Below are 19,995 nucleotides of genomic sequence, written 5' to 3'. Positions count from 1 at the left end.
CCCCAAAAAAAAGTACCACAAAATGTTTATGTATTTTTTTCTATTTTAATTTACAGGAATAATATTGATTTATATGGAAAGGAATGACTACATTTTAAAGTTCTAGTACACAAATACTTAATAATGATGGCATGTACTAACATGTCTTAGCCACATATACATCTCAAAATGTTCCATGTTCTTCATTGATCAGTAAACACTTACCTTAATGTTAAATTAACCCAAGGCAAATATTTATTGTCTGGTTCAGAGGTAGAATTTTAATTGCATACTGAACTTAAAAGGATAATCAAATGTCTGGAGCTATATCAAGGAGTTCAGAGTTATAACTAACTGTTTATGATATTGTGCTGTGTATAATAAATTTGGTAAACATGGCAGTTTACCCAGGTACAGCCACTCTACATTGTTAAACTTAATCACCCTGACCGTTACAGGGAGAAAAGATTTGGAGTGGCTTATAAACACCAAAATGATTCACACATGAAGTTGTTCTGGATTTGTAACACTTATATAGAATTAAAGTAATTAAAATGTTTGTTTTCTATGGTTTTAATTAATTATCTTTATCAGCCAAGGATCTTCTTCTTCCTTGTATTTGCCTCCTTCAACTGGTTGATGATACTGCAAAGATTTGGAGTGTGCACTACACGTGAGGACAGGTTAAAAAGTTAAAATAGATAAAAGTTCCTTGAATTGTTTTATTTGTTTAGAGGCGTGACACTCGGCCTTTAAAGCCATTGAGTGTCTCCTCTTCCACTATATCAGGAGGCAAGGCATTCCAATCGCGCAGTGTTTGGGATATAGCAATTTGATATAGCAATTTGGTTGTTGTCAGTTAAAGTTTATTTAAATAAATATTTTGTATTTATCTTTTAAATCATGACAAAAGAGAACAAATAAATAGATAACTTTATTAACAAATATCACTTGATCTTACAATTCAAATGAAAAGCATTTTACGTCATCAGTCTGAGTGTCAGATAATGAAATTTTTATATTAAAATCAATAAATGGCCTTCACCTGGATTAGCTAGGGCAAGTCCTTTATTTTTGCTTCCAACTTTCATGGATATATACCGGCCATTTTTATGGCCAAATATGGGACAACTTGTAACAAAATACTACCGCGTAAATATCTGTCTTCATTGTTCCATTTTGTTTTTTATTTTCTGTCAGTTCCGCGACTGAGTGATTTATTTCATTTTCACTTTCAATTTGAAGCGTGTATAATGAACAGCACTCACTGGACAGGTCATGCACCTACAGTGCATATTTTCCCCTATTTCAAAAACAGTACTAACTTTCTATTTCTGCATTAATCCCTGACTTTACATGTACCGGATGTTTGTAGAACTCTTCGTGGTGATTGTAACTGACTGGTAGTTCACCCCTTAACCTTGAATTGATATGCTTTCTCATTATTTCAAAAATACACTCAGGCAATTCTAAATAAGAAAATGCTTACTAAATATATTTAAAGGGAGGTAACTCTTAACACAAATGATAATAAGGATGATGTGTAACGTAGGATATAGCCTTAATTACCTGTGAATCATTTATGCATGTGAAGAAACACATAAATAATTACAGGTACATATTAAAAGTACCTAGGTAAGAAAATAAATTGGGCAATACCAAAGCGCCTTCGAATGATCACTTCAAATCCCCTCTTTGATGAAGAGGTCAGACTAGCTGACCTCTCACTCTACTTGATAGGACAATACTTATTGACCACAGCTATCCGCACATCTCTAATTTATAGGCTTAATCCTTGGGAACGTCATCTATAATTCATATAACATGTAAATATTAAATCACCCTAGGAGAGGACAATATACCTGTACGGAACATGATTGTACCTGGTGCCTTAAGTGCACTTAACGAGACAGGAATTTACACCTGGACGGTGGTATTTTGAAAACCAGACATATAAAGCACAAGAAAGCCAACTTTATTTACATGTAGCTGTCTGCTGATAAGAGCCAGCTAGCGGCTGAGAAAACGGTCCATATCACATAGTGAATTGTGGTTACATAATTAATGGAAACCGTCTATAGGTCTGAAAAAATGAATTTTACACATTTTGTACATGTATTCTCCTAAAGGGAGAGATGACATTGTATTGTATATAATTTGATGTATTTCAAATGTTGAAATTTCAGAAATTTTGTATGGTCCGAATAGTTGTGTTTTTTTCCCTTTGAGTTGATTGATTTTGTCAAAATTGTAATTGTGTAAAAGCAAAACTTCAAGAAATTCAATTATCTAATACTAGGTGTAAGTACATTCATTGTATGCTGCTAAAATTTAGTTTTGATTGAGTATACAAATTTTGGCATAGTACAGTTAACCCTTTCACCCCTTGGCAACTTGAGTCGATTCTACCATACATTCATCTGGATGAGTCCATGATGGTCTACAGTGGTGAAAGGGATAAATCTTTACACACAATACAAAACTGCCCCACAATTTGAAATCTGTATAAATTTCTCTGTTAATAAGATTTCTTTAGAACTTCATAAATTTGAACTTTCAGGTTATTAAATTACAGATTCAAAATTAAGTAACAAGTATAACTGCACCCATCTCCCTACATCTAAAAATCCATTGTGCTTAACAGGGTAAATACAGTAGTTTAATGGGTATTGCAATGTACCTCTGAGTACATTAACTCATTAAAGGTGCTGGTTTGGGAAAAATTTACAAAATAAATGGGTCTAGATGCGTTCTCTGGCCTTCCAAAAGTTATACCACGGCAATATGATGGTCGAGTTCTGTCTGCAATGTCCAGTTTTGACCACTGAAATCTTGGGGAAGCCCCGCGTAAATTTAGCGCAGATCTATTTATATATGTCACTTGGTTGTTTTGAAAGTGAGGCAGTGAAGATAACAACAATAGCACGCCGTCATGTGCCATGTCGGACTCGACTAACGGACAAGACAGCAATACTATACGTAAATAATTGTTTTCCAAGGTCATGGATGATGCAAGTGTAGTATTCCTACCTATATGTTGTTGTTATGTATAACGGTATTGATACCTCGTGCCTGTCCTGACTTTTGCATGTATCTTTTTCTTTCGCCGCAATGTTTACATTTGGCGGTAAAATTACATCACTGATCTGGGTCAATTGTGAGTTTTAGACTGTCAGGTGACGATTTAGGATTTCTTCAATATAATTATAACTTTTACTACTAGGGAGTGAATTTCAGCAAATTTGTATCGGTATATTTCATAAAAAGGTATTTTAAACATGTCTGCCATTTTAGCAAATATGACATTTTTTCCCCCCGACCAAACCCTTTAACCCCTGCAATTTCATAATGAACTGTTCCAACATTTGAATTGGAAGAGTTCAAATGTGTCTTCAGGGGTGAATGAGTTAAGGGAGTTTTTCTGAGGAACAATTAACAGAACAAATTACCTTTTATCCCTTAACAGATCTGTCCAGTTTATTGATTGATTGCCTAGCTATATAGGTTACTAAGAGGATAGTGTACAATCAATTACACTAACCTAGTGACATTAATTGTAGGCTCTCATCGATTCTGTGATGTACATAAATTCTCTCTCTAAGCATTCCTGTGTCTGAACCTTTCATTGTTAGTGAGGTAGAACTAAAATAACCTGGATATGAATGTTCAAAACAATAATCATGCAGCTTCATGTTTGTAGATAGATTTGTAGGAGACTATGGTTTTGCCAGCTGCAGTTTTCCTTGACAAAAAATAAAACCAAATGCAGCCCCTGAAGTACTCTAAAAATATTACCCAGTTAATGTGACAGGAATTACTAATAAGGTTCATCATTCACAAGTAAAAATTAACGATTAAACTTCAATGTTGAAGAACAGATAATCTTTATTATCCAGTCTTATTACATCACCAGTCATGATTTCATAGACTATAACACAACTACACTTATATAAGTTCTTAGTAACATGATAAAAAAAAAATAAGGATGGATTAATTTGTACTTAAAAATAATATTGCAGAGGTTTTTTTGCGAGTTAAAATTTTGGGGTAACAACTTTTCAGCGAAAATACAGAGAAATGAACAAGAAATTCATTTATGATTACTGAAACACTTTTTGTTATGGTTATTGGCCTCTATACTTGCAATATGCCAGAAAGAAGATCATTTTAGCAAATCACCAAAAATTAGGGACTGAAAGATTTTTAGTACCGTATTATATACAATGTAATAAATCTATGCTCTATACCAAACTTATAAATGCTATCAGTCAGTTTTCCCTTTTCATATAACCCCCCTTGACCCCCTTTAGACTGATAACATTGTATCACCAATTCTTATGGTTGTTGTTTTATTTCTTCAGCTCGGAAATCAAAAGGAAAAGGTTTATCCCTGTTCCGGTCTGCCAAACATGTCCCCCCAGAAAAGGATAGTCTGGAACTCAAGAATATACTTGGTGTGAAAATAAAACGTCGGAAAAAGAATCGGAAGGAAGGGGATGGGATGTGCCTCGGTTTTATTGTATACACCTACCAACAATTTGGACCAAACACATATCGAGAAAAAGTTATAGAATTTGAACATCCTAGTGAAAATCTGTGTAGGAAGTATAGCGAACGGATATTTAACTATATCAGAGGTGAGTAATAATTATATTTTTTCTTAAGGGAATAGGATTGTGTCACTATTTCTCAGTAGAATTTCTTCAAATTTTGTAGTTATATTGCTTTGAAGTAAAGAAAATTTTCTACCACAAAAAAATATATAGGTTGTCGAATTTTAAGGATTTTAAATGGAAATTTATGTGAAAAGGAGTGAATTTCAAAAAAAATTAGAAAGACACAATTGTTTTCAAAATACTGTCGATAAAAATAATACTGCCATAGATTAGTATTGCATTAATGTATAGCAATTTAATAAATGCTGAAATTGTGTAAAATAAATTATCTATTAACGATTAAAAATTTACATTATATAATAAAACTATATACACATAGTAATTGCATGTAAGAGTTATCTGTCTTGAAAAACGTTACAGTAGTGAAATAGGTAGCCGGTTTCCTGAAGAACAGAAAAATGGACACATGTGAGTCATTAATAAAAAAAAACCTGAATTAATGCCTGGATTGCTTTGAAATACTTCAATATTGAGAGAACACCCTGTTCTGTCAATAATAAACATACAATATTCATCAGTTTAATATTAAACATTAGAATATGTGGAAATTGTTATACTGTCTCCCTACATTGGATTTTCAACTAGGGATGTACTTTCTACTTCCGTTTATCAATACACTCCAATGACCTTAAATGTGAATTGTTTTTACTTATTAATTTCAATAAGAAAATGATGATTGATGCTAAAGTTAAAGAGTATACATGATGTACTTCTGAATCTTAACTTACGTCAATGGAAAGCAGTGTTGAAGTCAAGGACATTTCTGAGGAAATTCCTTTAACATTAGGGCCTCCTTCGATTAGTTTTGCAGTTTGCTATCCAAACGATTGAACAAGAGTTGTTCCTTTATGAAATAGGATCGGACATGGTAATCTGATGCTGCTTTTAGGCGAGCCTTGACAAAGCATTGCAAGGCCTGCATAAACATTAGTTTGCAGGCCAACCAGGATTAATTCCTAAAAATGTTACATTTACAAACAGACAAACCGTTTAAACCACTCTGATGCGTGAAAAGGGCCTATAGGGCTTTTCATTAAACTTTAGCGGTGCATTTTTGTTTGGGAAAAAAAACCTCATCAAAAGTTCCATTTGAAATGTTTGGTAACTTTATAACATTAAACATTCATGGCGTATCACAGTTTTTGTAGTTCCATATAGGGACCATGAACATTAATAAAAAAAAATATGGGGAATATATATAACAGATGTGTTTGCTGACAATGAAAGTTTGAACAAACATAATTCAGTTTGTGACATACAATATAGAAAGTGCATTCAAAGACTTCCTGTTTTATTTATAATGTTTGATTTCCTTTCAGAACTTCCTGGAAGACCACAGTCAGTGAAACTGTTCATGCAGGTTATGGCTGGCCATAAGATGAGTAAACAATTATACAGAGACAAGGTGTTGCCAATCATCCAAGCGGCGGGCATTGATGTGGATTGTGTGGGTAGGTTGACTTTGCTTTTTAGTCATAAAAGTGCTGGAGTGAATTTCAAAATTAAGTTTATAATAATAATAAACTTTATTTATTAAGGATTAAAAAACCTGATTTAGCCAAAGGCTAATCTCCCTCAGGGTCCTCCATGTTAGTAAAATGTGCTAGCGTTTACATAGTATTTCTTAAAACATAGTTATATAAATTAAACATAAATGACATCTAAAATATAAGTTATGAGATTGCTGAAAATATTACATGCAATTATATAGTACAATACATCAAATATTACAGAAAGCATAAATCTCATGCTTTGAAGGGTTGATAATAGTTAAATGGCCGGAGCCTTACATACATATATACTAATATAGCAAAGTATAACAAACATTGCCAGGATATACGCTCATATAGCATAAATTTAAAACTATTTTCTTTATCTAAAAGTGTGAATCACAGTAGTGCTTTATAGCTCTATGCTTAAAGTTTACCTGACCTTTAACCTTGATGATGCGTCAATGCATTAATATTTTGAAAAGACAAAGTTCATGAAATAATTTGTATGTTCTATGTAATAAGTATCCTGCTTGACTCGTTCACCCCTGCATATCTGAACTGGACTTTCCAAGTCTTTTATTTTGTAAGGTTCAAAATGTGACTTTAGGGGTTGAATGGGTTAAATAATTACTTTCAAGTAAGTAACAAAGCTATATTGATATTTCTATGTCACTGCAATCAAGGATCTGATTCACAATTTTCCATATTATACCACTTTTGGTTTATGCTACACTTTACCTGGTATATTATTATACACAGTATAAAAATTGTCAACATACCCAAAATCACCAAAATCAACTTGACAGAACTAAGATGTAATATTTTTTTTTTTTACTACATCACGCAAAATATTAGATTTGCCACTCAGTACTTTAAATTGCAGGAAAAATTAGCGTGTTTGTTTACTGGTATATAATATTTTAATTTTAATTTACAGAAATCCAACATGCTGAGTTTGTAAAGCAGGAAATGGTCCACATCAATTTAGATGACTATGATTGGTAAGTACAGTTCACTGTCTAAAACGATAGAAAAATGGGTGTTTTTGTTACCATGTGTATAGTTAGTCCGAATTATTCTGACGTTTGATCGACTTTTTTCGTATCGGTCTGTCGTCGATTAACGTCGTTATTCGACGACAGACCGATATGAAAAAAGTCGATAAAACGTCAGAATAATTTGGACTAGTGTATAGTATGCAGTAATGGTAACTTGAACTGTTTTGATTATGAAAAGCTCTTTTTTACACAACCAAGAAGAGTTTCTATGCGCCGTTCACAGAAAAATCATGTGATTGACTGGGATAACGCCAAGGAATTGGACTGAGAGGGCAATCTGTTCAAGCGACAGATAAAGGAAGCCATCTGGATACGCTGCATTGCCAGTTCTAAATTGAGATGAGGGGGCTCATAGACTCTCGCACATCTATTACCAAGTATTAAACAAAGTGTAGCTGAATCGAGTCTTTTCGGTACATGCATAACAACTATTTTACATATGCTTACAGCGTAGCCGAATCAGCATCGATTTTGTGGACAACTCATACACATTTTACACCTTTGTGTGCATACGCTTCACTGGTCATTCGTTTAAAAAAGGTGACAAAATACATATCATACTAGTCATCGAAATGTCACATAGAAACTCTTATTGGTTGTGTAAAAAGAACTTTTCATATTCCATACCTATCAACCTGAAGAAAATGTTTACAAACATTTGAACTGTTTTAATCGATAGAATGCACATACATGTGTAATGGAAATGAATGAATTCAGTGGTCAGGTACAAGGAAGTTCATGGTTTTTCTTGAATTTTGAAGTTTTGGGACTCTAATCAGAGTCTTATGGGAAAAGGCTCAATTTGTTTCTTGATGGGATTGTAAATTTACTTTTAAAATTTGTTTTAATAACTGATAATGTGTTATAAAATGTAATTTTAGACAGGTAACTGAAATGGCTCTGTCTTTTTGTTAGCATTGCATGTATGGGCGGCGACGGCACAGTCAATCAAGTTGCTACAGGGCTGATGAACAAAATCCAGGCTAAAAATGATGTGGAGGTCAAGGCTGGCTTCACCCCGGTTGCCTGCAATGTACCGCTTTGTATCCTTCCAACAGGTGGGGTTTTATTTTTTGATGCTGATCATTATTGAAGCTAACAAGACTATAATTCCAAATATTCACCCTCTCAGATTGAACAAAATATAATGAACTAAGCTAGGTGCTTTATCACCCATTCATCCATGGGGGAGAGGGGTGGGGCTAATTGACCATAGTATATATTATATGTGCATTCATCTATGGAAGGGGGGTGGGGAGGGAATAATAATTCAAACCTGGTTGGAACTATGATAATTGAATTGAAGATCCAAGGTATGAAATAAGACCCTGATTTCAAATTTTCAAAATCTTATTCTTCAGACCAAGAAAATTTAGAAGCAAATACTCTTTAAGGCTCACCATTGGACAATTTATTTTCCCTAGGGTGGGGGTAAATTAATTTTGGTTTATATATATGGAAATAATACTTTTGGATATTTTTATTTTTATTTTATTTAAATTTATTTATTTTTTCGGAATTATTATCATTGAATGCATAGGTGTCAAACTCTGAAGTCTCTAATGAGGGAGAAAGTGCGTGAAACGCGACTGAAACTGCCTTGCTCAATTTATCTTTCCCTGTTTAGGTATCAAAATAATAACAAAACCTTTCACTTGATTCAGACACACCTGTTATGATAATTATGCACACCCTGCAGTAACTAGGAGATCATTTCACCAAAGGATGTAGATTTTGATTTTGTGTCAGTTTGTACTTGAATGAGGGAGTTTCGACAGAGATTGGTAAATTTTGTTAAAAATGAGGAGTCTCCCTCGTATGTGAAAGGAAGTACATAAATAACCTTGCACAGCCTTTCAGTATTAGCCTTAAAATTGTGCAGTTAAAAGGATATATAGCATTAACTGCTCTCAAAATTTTGAATACCTGGTATGATATATTTTTGGACAACTTAAATATTTAATGATAAGAATTAACTTCAATTACACAAATTGTGATAACATATTTTGTTTGTTTGCAGGAACAACAAATCAGGTAGCTGGATCTGTCCTTGGAATTGGTCAGGCTGTCACGTCAACAATACATATGATTCTAGGTAAGAATGGTTACCATGGTTACTGTTGGTATCAGCCTATGAAACTATATAGGAATGGTTACCCAGTTTCTGTTGGTATCAGCCTATATAATTATATAGGAATGGTTTCCATGGTTTCTTTTGGTATCGGCCTATAAAATTATAACTGATGACCAGCAATCCACAGGGGCTTAGCTATATATATGTATAGCTAGCCCTTGTTTAGAGGGGATTCATGAGGGGGCGGGTCCAAGACAGGGCCTCAGTAGCAGGGGTTACAAGGGGGTATACAACAAGCAGTGTTTTTGTTTTGTTTTTCTGTTTGAAAATTTGGTTGCTTTACCTGCCTACCAGCATATAGGCAGCTACACGCATGGTCAATAATTCTTTTCCATTGCAATGATTGTCAATGATATTCTGCGGATTTTCATCCCCAAATTAAGATACATTCGTAACAATAGTGCAGCTCCATTGGTAAACTGTTTCTTTGTATCTGCAATTATAAAGTCAAACAACATTTAGGTGATGGAATTCCCAACCGCTCAATCGCTATGTGTGAATATTCAGTCCCCACCGTACAATTATACAACTTTGAATCCAATGTCACAACCGTACAGTCGTAAGTTACGGAGTGTCCAAACTGCACAAATATAAATCTAGGTCACCTCTTTAACTCATTCACCTCTGAAGACATATTTGAACACTTCCAATTCAAAGGTTGGAATAGTTCATTATGAAATTTCAGGGGTGAATGAGTTAAAATGCATATTTCTACTTGTTTATAGGACATTTTGCAATCAGTTTAGAATATTATTAATCTTTAAAGGCTTCTTAACCTATCTCATGGGTCCATAAATACTCAGAATATTTTTTTGAACCCGTTTTTTGAGTAAATTCAAACTTGTCGTCGACTGAACGTCCCAATTGCCGGCTCCTGTCACCTTGCAAACACTGAACTTTAATATAGATGCTTTTCTGGAGTGGAATTTTAGCATTTTATAACACTCTGATCTATTATGTTTTGCTTCAGTGCATCCGTTGAATGATAAAAAGTTTTCAAGTAGAAAAACCAAGCATGTTCTGAGAACTCACCTTCTACTTATTTTGGCGGCCGCCATCTTTCAAACAGTCCCAACTTTTTAGGTCACCTGAGCTTTAGCTCAAGTGACCTATTGCTATCCGTTTTCGTCCGTCGTCGTCCGTCGTCCGTCGTCCGTTAACATTTTACATTTCAAACTTAAAGTCAAGTTCTGCTGGGCCGATTGAACTGAAAGTTGGTAGGAATGATCGCCTCATGGTCCTGACAAAGTGTTGTTATTTTTCGGGTCGATCAGAAATCCAATATGGCCGCCACGGCCGCCATTTTGAAAACCTATTTCAAACTTAAAGTCAAGTTCTGCTGGACCGATTGAACTGAAAGTTGGTAGGAATGATCGCCTCATGGTCCTGACAAAGTGTTGTTATTTTTCGGGTCGATCAGAAATCCAATATGGCCGCCACGGCCGCCATTTTGAAAACCTATTTCAAACTTAAAGTCAAGTTCTGCTGGACCGATTGAACTGAAAGTTGGTAGGAATGATCGCCTCATGGTCCTGACAAAGTGTTGTTATTTTTCGGGTCAATCAGAAATACAATTTGGCTGCCATGGCCGCTATTTTGCTACTAAATTCTAATAGGCCGATCTCACTTAAAATTGGTCTAGGAATGATCAGCTCATGGTCCTGACAAAGTTAAGTTAACATTATACTATTTTTTACTCAAATTGGTACATATTTCAACAAAAAAAACAAAAACTATAGACTCAGGTGACCGTTAAGGCCCATGGGCCTCTTGTTTCAACGTACAGGCTACACTACAGTAAAAAATTGTGGCAGTATAACAGATAGTATTTCCACTTGGTATTAATGATGAGTTAGAATGAATAGATCTTATAACAAACAGATTTTCTGGTTAACCAGAACATCAATCCACAAAGAACTGGTTATTTACCCAAGTTACCTCCCCTTGTATATTGAATGTAAAATAATGCTGTTGTGAAACTAAAATACATAGAAATTTAGTTTAAGGGATTTTGAGTCTTACAACAGCTAATGTAATAATAACTTTTGTGATTTTGTGGGGACACATATATGCCTGCAAAGTAATATTTGGTCATACTCTCAAATTACTCTTAGAATTTTTCTGAGATGCTGCAATATATTCAATACAGAGTAGCATACCTCTTAAAAGTCTTTCAAATGCTAGATATCAAATTAAGATATAAAAAACAAAATATAATTTGATTGTTTTTATTGCTTTCCATAGGTAACTACAGGCAAGTGGATATATGTTCAGTCTACCACGAAGAGAAACTGTTAAAGTGGTCATTTATATCACAATATGGCTTCGGAGGAAATGTTCTCAGCATGTACGAACGCTATAAACACAAGCTTGGTGCTAAAGGCCTCGACGCTGCTATACTGAAAGCACTCACCAAGTCAAAACTACGGTAAGACGAGGACAATCCCTAATAAACCGTCAAATTCATTTTCCTTACAGACACACATGTTCAGTACATGTTAAGTACACATTTGTATGTATGTTCTGAAAAGATTTCTATTCCAGCTTGTTAATGGTTTCCTGTAGCATACCAGTGTATTTTGGTTGGTAACATAATCTACATACAGATCTGTTCAAAATGTACCTAAACCAAACTCTAGTAAGTCAATTTTGCTTGAAAATAACAGATCATGATAATATCAAAATTCAACAAAATGCAGGTTAATGTAAATCACTTCGATAGAAGTTTTTTCACGTTTAATGATAAACTTTGTTGAGCAGACCCAGTTGTTCAAAGTCTGTTTAACTTAACGCAAATCTCACATGAAACATATTTTCAAACTTTTCAAATCAAAATATGAACAAGTTTAGGGATACAAAAATCACCATACAAACACAAGAAATAATAAAGGTTATATCCAGCCGATGGAATTGTGAAAAGTTATTTACTTTATGATTAAGTTGTATAATTAAGCAATATTCAAGAAAATTTAAGATACCGGTATTGTTGGGATTAATAAATATCTGACGTTGTATATTTGGATTATCTCCCCTGCAGGCCGTATGAGTGTGAAGTGGAGTACATACCAGCAGACCCTGTATCGAACGCTGAAGAAAAGAACACGGATAATGAGTACTCTACATGTAGGACTGGGTATGTTTTTTTTTTTATCTTATTATTAATTTAACACAAGTAATGCATTTTAATAACAGATAATTGTTGTACACATGATTTCCTAAAAATCAATTGTTGCTTATAAACAATAATTCTAATAAATTATTACAGCTATAACTGTTTTAGAATTTTATAATTCGGGAAAACTGTTTTGGTTTCCAACTGTCAGTCAATTGTCACATAACTTTGGTTTCAAAAAATATTAAATACATTACATAAATACAATAATTAAACAATACACAAACATTGTTTTACAATAAAAAACTTGGATTTTGAAATAAAGAGTAAGGTGTTCTAGAACACTCATATAGAAACAGCAATGGTTTCTATATTATTCTCATGGAACATGTGTTTGGAATAATATAAGTTTCAAAACTTTTGAAATCAATTCCATCTTAGCGTTGCAGAATTTTTCTTTTCAATATAACTTTCAATTACTCAATTGCACTTGGATTCATTGGTATATTTAGAAGTGTAATAAAACTGATATTATCACTGTACTGTAGTTCTGGACAAGTTTGGGGGGAAAATATTTACCAGATTAATGATAAATTATCAATTTTTAGCAGTCATAAAGAAAAAACCTACATTCAAGATGTCCATTTTTTAGCATACCTAGTCTGTATACCTCTATATTATTTTGTATAGCTTATTTCTACTGTGGTAAAGAAGTGGTATGATATTCCCTGCTGAAAAAGTGCAATGTTTGTTGTATTCTACAGGTGTACTAGATGTTGGACGGAGGAACTTGATGACTCAGCAAGTGTCACCAACGACACACAGGTACAAGACTTTGACCCTCTCAACACCTCAAATAACAGTGAGAGCTTCATGGGTAAGTCAAGGGTTAAAGTTCTGCCTAGATTATGTACACTCAAGCCCAATGCCAGACAAAATTCACTTAAGGAATGATTTTTATTTTTTCAACATTTATGAGGTCATAACAACAATGGGTTTATGGACATATTGAATGAATCGCGTTAGCGATTCATGTAAAATATGTCCAAAAACCCATTGTTGTTATGACCTCATAAATGTTGAAAAAATAAATATCATTCCTTATATTTACATTGACGAATCCTTTCAGTGGATCGATATAACAACGAATAAAACAAATAAACAGGGTTTGTTCCTGCTTATACACGGGTGCAACGCAGTGGCGAGAACAGTGTTTTTTCGCGGGGAAATGTGACACTATCGTGAGAGATCTTAGCAACCGTCAACAACAATAACACAACAAAATGTAGTTCCATATTCAATGTTTATTTGTAGCACAGGACACGTGAATACGTGGATATTTCACAAAGCACAGTTCAATAATATTTTAAGATGTAAGAATTAAGCATCTAGGTCGGTCGTTCCAAGTGAGTAGTTTTTGTAGTGTATTACTATGCAGTGTGATCAGGTTACTATCAGTTCCCACGTGCTGAGATTCTATGAACACCTGTGTTATGCATTTATGAATGTAATTTTTGTCAATGGGTCTAAGCATACAGAATGTAAATATAAATATTTAATGAGGCTACTGCATAGCTGTCAACCCTCCCTCATTAGGAGGGAGACTCCATCATTTTGACCAAAAATTACCAATCTCACTCGAAACTCCTTCATTTAAGTCCAAACTCACACAAACTCAAAATCTACATCCTGCGGTAAAGTGATCTCCTAGTTACTGCAGGGTGTGTGTAATGATCATAACAGGTGTCTCTGAATCAACTGAATGCTTTTTGGAGTTATTTTTATACATAAAAAGGGAAAGATAAATTTAGCAAAGCAGTTTCAGTCACATTTTACACACTTTCTCCTTCATTGGAAATGCAGACTATAAGAGAGATCTCCCTCATTCAAGGTTTCAGATGTTGACATTTATGCTACCGTGATCTGACTAGTAAGTCAATAGCAAATATAACCTCTAATTTCTTCATGATGGGTAAGTTGCCATGAGCCATCATGTCACTTACATATGTATGTTATATTAAGGCCACTTATCTACTTGCATAGATTTGTTACATTTAATGGTTTAAGTAAAACTTTGATAAATAGAAGCAGTCACTCTGTGTCAAGAAGGTTTTGTGCTATATATTTTATTAGGTTACCTGACCATAGGTCATGGTAACCTATTGTGATAGCCTTTTGTCCGTCGTCGTCCGTCGTGCGTTAACTTTTCCTTGTGAACACGATAACTTGAGTAAATGTTAACCGACTTTGATGAAACTTTGTATGCAGCCATATATTAATAAGATCTCGGTCGAGTTCGAAAATGGGAATTATTCGACAATAACTTACAGAGTTATTGCCCTTTGTAATATTATTATTATTGGACCTTGTGAACACGATAACTTGAGTAAATGTTAACCGAGTTTGATGAAACTTTGAATGCAGCCATATATCAATAAGATCCCAGACTCTAAACGGGAATTATTCGACAGTAACTTACAGAGTTATTGCCCTTTGTAATAATATTATTATTGGACCTTGTGAACATGATAACTTAAGTAATTATCAACCAAGTTTGATGAAACTTTGTATGCAGCCTTTTATCAATAAGATCTCGGATGAGTTGGAAAATGGGAATTATTTGACTGTAACTTTCAGAGTTATTGCCCTTTGTAATAATATTATTACATTATTTTGTATTTGACTATGTGTTCACGATAACTTGAGTAAATATCAACCAAGTTTGATGAAACTCTGTATGTAGCCTTATATCAAATAAGAGCTCGGATGAGTTCGAAACTGGGAATTATTTGACAGTTTGACAGAGTTATTGCCAGACATGTATGTCTTACAGACATTTTCTAGTCTTTAGAATTTCACTTCTAAACTGGACGTGATGTTGATTGACATTACACAAGTATAGATGTAAATTCATGTGGTACATCTTTTTTTTCATTCATGACACATTTTTGCTACTAACAAGGTGCTATCAAAATTTTGTGCCTTATTTAATAAATCATTGATTTACGCTTTTACTTGTTTTAAACCAAGAACAGAAGACATACAGTTACCAAGTTTGTTCAAAACAGACTCCTTGGGTCAAAATTGGAGTCACACCCATTTATTTCAGTTATCGTGTTCACAGGGTCCAACAATAATAGAATTACCAAGGGGAATAACTATGTAAGTTATGGTCAAATTGGTACGGTATTCAAACTCATCCAAGATCTCATTAATACAAAGCTGCATACAAAGTTTCATCAAAATCGGTTCATATTTACTGAAGTAATTGTGTTCACAAGAAAAGAAAAAAAATGGACGATGCAGCAAGGTCACTCGGACTGACGAAAAGTATGAATTGGCCCCTGGATGACAGTCCTAATTTGAATCGGATGTCAGGTAGCCGTTAAGGCCCATGGGCCTCTTGTTTTGTTCCCTGTAGGAATTCTGTTCTGTCTGTTTTGGGTTTTTTTGGCAAAAATTAACTTGCTCTTTTCCACAGCATGAGTAAAAAATGTGACTCAAAAATATGATTGACATCTAAAAGTGTATACCTTAATTCAGTGCTAAAATATTTATTTGTTCAAAATATATTTAAGTATGATAAGCACAAATAAGTATGTGTACAACATGTCTTCATAAAACTTACACAATTTATGCTTCAATATTTTACCTGTGCGTTGATTTGTCATGATAATGTTACTTAAATACTTTGTATCTTTACAGATCTTTCCAAATTAGAATCCCCCTGGAAAACGTTCAAGGGATCATTCCTCAACGTGGGACTCTACAGTATTCCGGGAAACTGTGAAATGGCTCCTGAAGGGTTGGATAAGTTCAGCCATCTTTGTGACGGTTCCATGGATCTAGTCCTGGTAAAGGATACATCACGCAAGGACTTTGTAAGGTTTATACGACGACATGCCAACTCTAAAAACCAGGTTTGTATTTAACATTTAAGGTCAAGGCCAGGTTTGTATTTAACATTTAAGGTCAAGGCCAGGTTTGTATCTAACATTTAAGGTCAAGGCCAGGTTTGTATTTAACATTTAAGGTCAAGGCCAGGTTTGTATCTAACACTTAAGGTCAAGGTATTTTACGTATGCTGGGACGGTTCAAAAGGAAGAATTTTCTCATTTTGTTTGCTGAGGATGCTTTGCACCAAACGATGTCACTTGTATTTATATAATATCACTGAAGACCATTTAGTATATATAAATATATAAATACATTGTACATGTAAAATATCAAAAGAGTATCATATATATAACTTGCTAACTATTCAAAATTTTCACTTATAATTATTTAAACAAATAGGAAAATACATTGTTTTTCAATATTTTCAGTATTAAATTTTGGATTACACTAACCTTAAAATGTTTACTACAGTTTGAAATGCCATTTGTGGAGAAGATATGTGTCAAGGAAGTCCGGTTTAAGCCCCGCTCGCGGTCTACGTGGAACTACAAAGACCACACCTACAGTGAAATCGAGTACCGAGAGTCTGCAATCAAAAATCGACGTGGAACAATCCAAAGTATGGACATTCTCGAGATTGAAGATGAACGGACAACGCCAAAGCATCGCCATACACAGAGTTTACAGATGCTGGATAATATCAGTGACATTGATACAGATGAGGATGAGGGAATAGACGATATTGATGATCTTTCATCAGATCCTGCTAGTAGAAAGGTACCTATTGTTACTAAAGGAATTTTGTTTTTTGCAAATATTAACCTACTCTATTCTACAACATGATTGAAAGAATGACTAAAATAGGCCCCCGTGTGTCATCTGTAAAATAAGTTGGTGTGTCAGTATGTTACATGGTGTGTCAGTGTGTTACATGGTGTGTCAGTATGTTACATGGTGTGTCAGTGTGTTACATGGGTGTGTCAGTGTGTTACATGGTGTGTCAGTGTGTTACATGGTGTGTCAGTATGTTACATGGTGTGTCAGTATGTTACATGGTGTGTCAGTGTGTTTCATGGTATTTCAGTATGTGTATAAATATTTATATGAACATTGATTTAGAAAATTTGACATTAGTGAACTATTGCAATTTTACAATATTAGATGGAATGAGATTTTATTTTATTGATCCAGAATTTCGGTTTTTCTTTTTAACAGGGGTCTGGTGGAACTAACAGAAATTCTGCCGGAAGCAGTCGAGGATCTGCTGGAAGCCGGAAAAAAATTAAAAATGGAGATGTTATCATCAATACTGCCCAGCAAGAGAAGCAACTGGTCGGGCCTCAGTATCGGATGACCTTCGCAGAGAAAGACAAATTGAAGAGAAAGACCAGACAAATTAAAAAAGAAGAAAAAGTGAAGGAAAAAGAAGCATCAAAGTCTAGATCTGTATGGAATATAGATAATGAAATTTGTACAGAGCAGGATCTCAATTTTAGGTGAGTATTTTGTATAACAAAGCGGGTCAGGTCAACAAGTGGACAATACGGTACCCCAAACAAGGGTCAGGTCAACAAGTGGACAATACGGTACCCCAAACAACACAAACAACTCCGAAGGGTTCTGCTCAGTCTTTTCACATCAATAAGAAGTAATTTGTATGTCATTTGATTGAAATAAATTAATATTCTTTTTTTAAATATATTTTCCCTCCAGGTGATGACTAGAATACCAAACTTTATACACATATCACGCATCTTAAATGACCCAGACTCTGCTCAGGTCAAAGGTCAGATGAATATAATTATCTTTAGATTCCTTTCGCATGAAGTTTGAATATAAAAAATGTATCACTATCTTTATTTTACCCCCCATGTGCGACTTGTATTTTATATTTATATAAAATGGTTTTCATTTTGTGTTTTCAGGGTACATCATGGACTAATAAAAATCTGCGGCCAAGGAATATCGCCTAATACACATGTGTTCACAGACTCTCCTGTGCTGTGTCTGTCTATGATGGGCTGACATGGAAATAGAGGCTCCAATTCAGGTCCCACCAAATGATGTGTCAAAATTATCATGTTTCAGCATTCATTGGAAAACTGGTCTACATTTATCAACACACCAGTCAAACAATGTTGTGGAGATGAGAATTCTCTTTTCACAGCGTCAGAAATCCTCCAAATAGGATACACATATCGTCACAAAATGGCAGCGTTGTCACTTTTATCACATAAGGTGGATTATAATCTGCAGAGATTGCCAATATTAGGTAACATCATAATCATTTTATAATAGGTTATTAAATAACCACATAATTAGTGTAAAGTGTGTTACAGTATACCGAGAAAGTTTCGCCTCCGTTTCCGTTTCACATTTTTTGTCCTCGGCAATGAGTGTGAGTTCATCATGACGGGGCATACCCTATACAGTAATCACATGTGAAGGGTGAAAAATACCGGTATGGATTTCACCAATGAAGAATAAGTATTTGATTGGGCAACATTTTCCAGTATACAGTATTACATGTATGAGGATTCGAGATTTCCAGTACTGGGTTACCACATAATCATGTTACAAGGCGTTATCTAGACCATCAGAGTTCATTGGGTAAATTGTCTTTGAAAGTGACTCAAGTTTTTGGGAATATGTTTTAAGAATATTTTTTAATGACAAAGTGATTACGATTCCATTGACAGTATGAACATGTCTTAAATGCATTTGACATCTTCAGTATTGATGTGACTCCTGTTTGAAATTGTTGTATGTGGTTTTTGTGTCTTCAATACTCCGGGGGTTACAACTTGCTTACACTTTTTGCACCCCGGAATTTGTCAGAAAAGAACAGGTATAAGCCTAGCAAATGGTCAAGTCTTTTATGACCTGAGTTCAGTCAAGTAGCTAGCCGTGTGCCTTCAATTATGCAAAGACATGTTCCAGGGTTGCAGAAAGGTGCAAGTGAACACAACCCCTGAAGTTTTGGGGATGCACTTTTAAAGCAGATCAAATTTGAAATGCACAATTATCATGATACATATCATGTTATTCACAATAAATTAAAGTCATTTGTTAGTATGCATTGAATGTCAAATTTATTGCTTGAAGGGAGATCATATTGAATTAAATAGATAAAAAGGATTTTTTTCTGCACCAAAATCTCTGATACAATGTTTAGCAACTGCATTTCCAGTTGAGTCCTGTGTTGTAGATCTGATTTTTTTCCTTTTCATATTATTTAAAGAGCAAAAAATGTTTTTTTTTTTTAATTCTGTTGTTAAAAATTGCAGATACACTTAATCAAATATTGAACATTTAGGTGAAACCAGATTTATTTTTATGCTTAGAATGTACTTATCTTGGTTGGTATTTTTCGTGGAGTATTCCATCTTTGCGTATTGCGTATTGAGTTATCTTCTCTTGTGAGCAGTTATTGATTGTTACGTCATTGGTTTGTGTGAGAAAATTACGTTGTTTTCTCAAAAATTTATGACGTTACTCTCACAAACAAATGACGAACAATCAATACCTGCTCACAAGAGCAGATAACTCTGCAATACGCAAAGACGGAATATTGTGGATCAACTCAATTCACCACGGGAAGTTTCCTTAACTGTTAATGAGAAAAGATCATTATTGAATCATGGCC

General features: G+C 34.3%; 1 protein-coding gene across 1 annotated transcript in view; it reads left to right on the top strand.

Annotated features, from left to right (window-relative positions):
• LOC110457118 (ceramide kinase-like protein) overlaps positions 1 to 19,487 on the top strand; it is a 24,798-nt gene extending 5,311 nt beyond the window's left edge. Inside the window, exons 2-13 of the mRNA XM_021508222.1 lie at positions 4,341 to 4,616; positions 5,975 to 6,106; positions 7,086 to 7,149; positions 8,122 to 8,264; positions 9,227 to 9,301; positions 11,585 to 11,768; positions 12,378 to 12,473; positions 13,217 to 13,329; positions 16,158 to 16,372; positions 16,821 to 17,126; positions 17,565 to 17,845; positions 18,275 to 19,487. Of these exons, the coding sequence (XP_021363897.1) occupies positions 4,341 to 4,616; positions 5,975 to 6,106; positions 7,086 to 7,149; positions 8,122 to 8,264; positions 9,227 to 9,301; positions 11,585 to 11,768; positions 12,378 to 12,473; positions 13,217 to 13,329; positions 16,158 to 16,372; positions 16,821 to 17,126; positions 17,565 to 17,845; positions 18,275 to 18,374 (1,985 nt within the window). The 3' untranslated portion in view covers positions 18,375 to 19,487. The remainder of the gene's footprint in view (positions 1 to 4,340; positions 4,617 to 5,974; positions 6,107 to 7,085; positions 7,150 to 8,121; positions 8,265 to 9,226; positions 9,302 to 11,584; positions 11,769 to 12,377; positions 12,474 to 13,216; positions 13,330 to 16,157; positions 16,373 to 16,820; positions 17,127 to 17,564; positions 17,846 to 18,274) is intronic.
• Positions 19,488 to 19,995: the final 508 nt, after the last annotated feature.

Source organism: Mizuhopecten yessoensis, unplaced genomic scaffold, assembly GCF_002113885.1.
Source record: "Mizuhopecten yessoensis strain PY_sf001 unplaced genomic scaffold, ASM211388v2 scaffold9023, whole genome shotgun sequence".
Lineage (NCBI taxonomy): Eukaryota > Metazoa > Mollusca > Bivalvia > Pectinida > Pectinidae > Mizuhopecten > Mizuhopecten yessoensis.
Note: the sequence above shows the minus strand (reverse complement) of the source record. Positions and strands in the feature narration are given on the sequence as shown.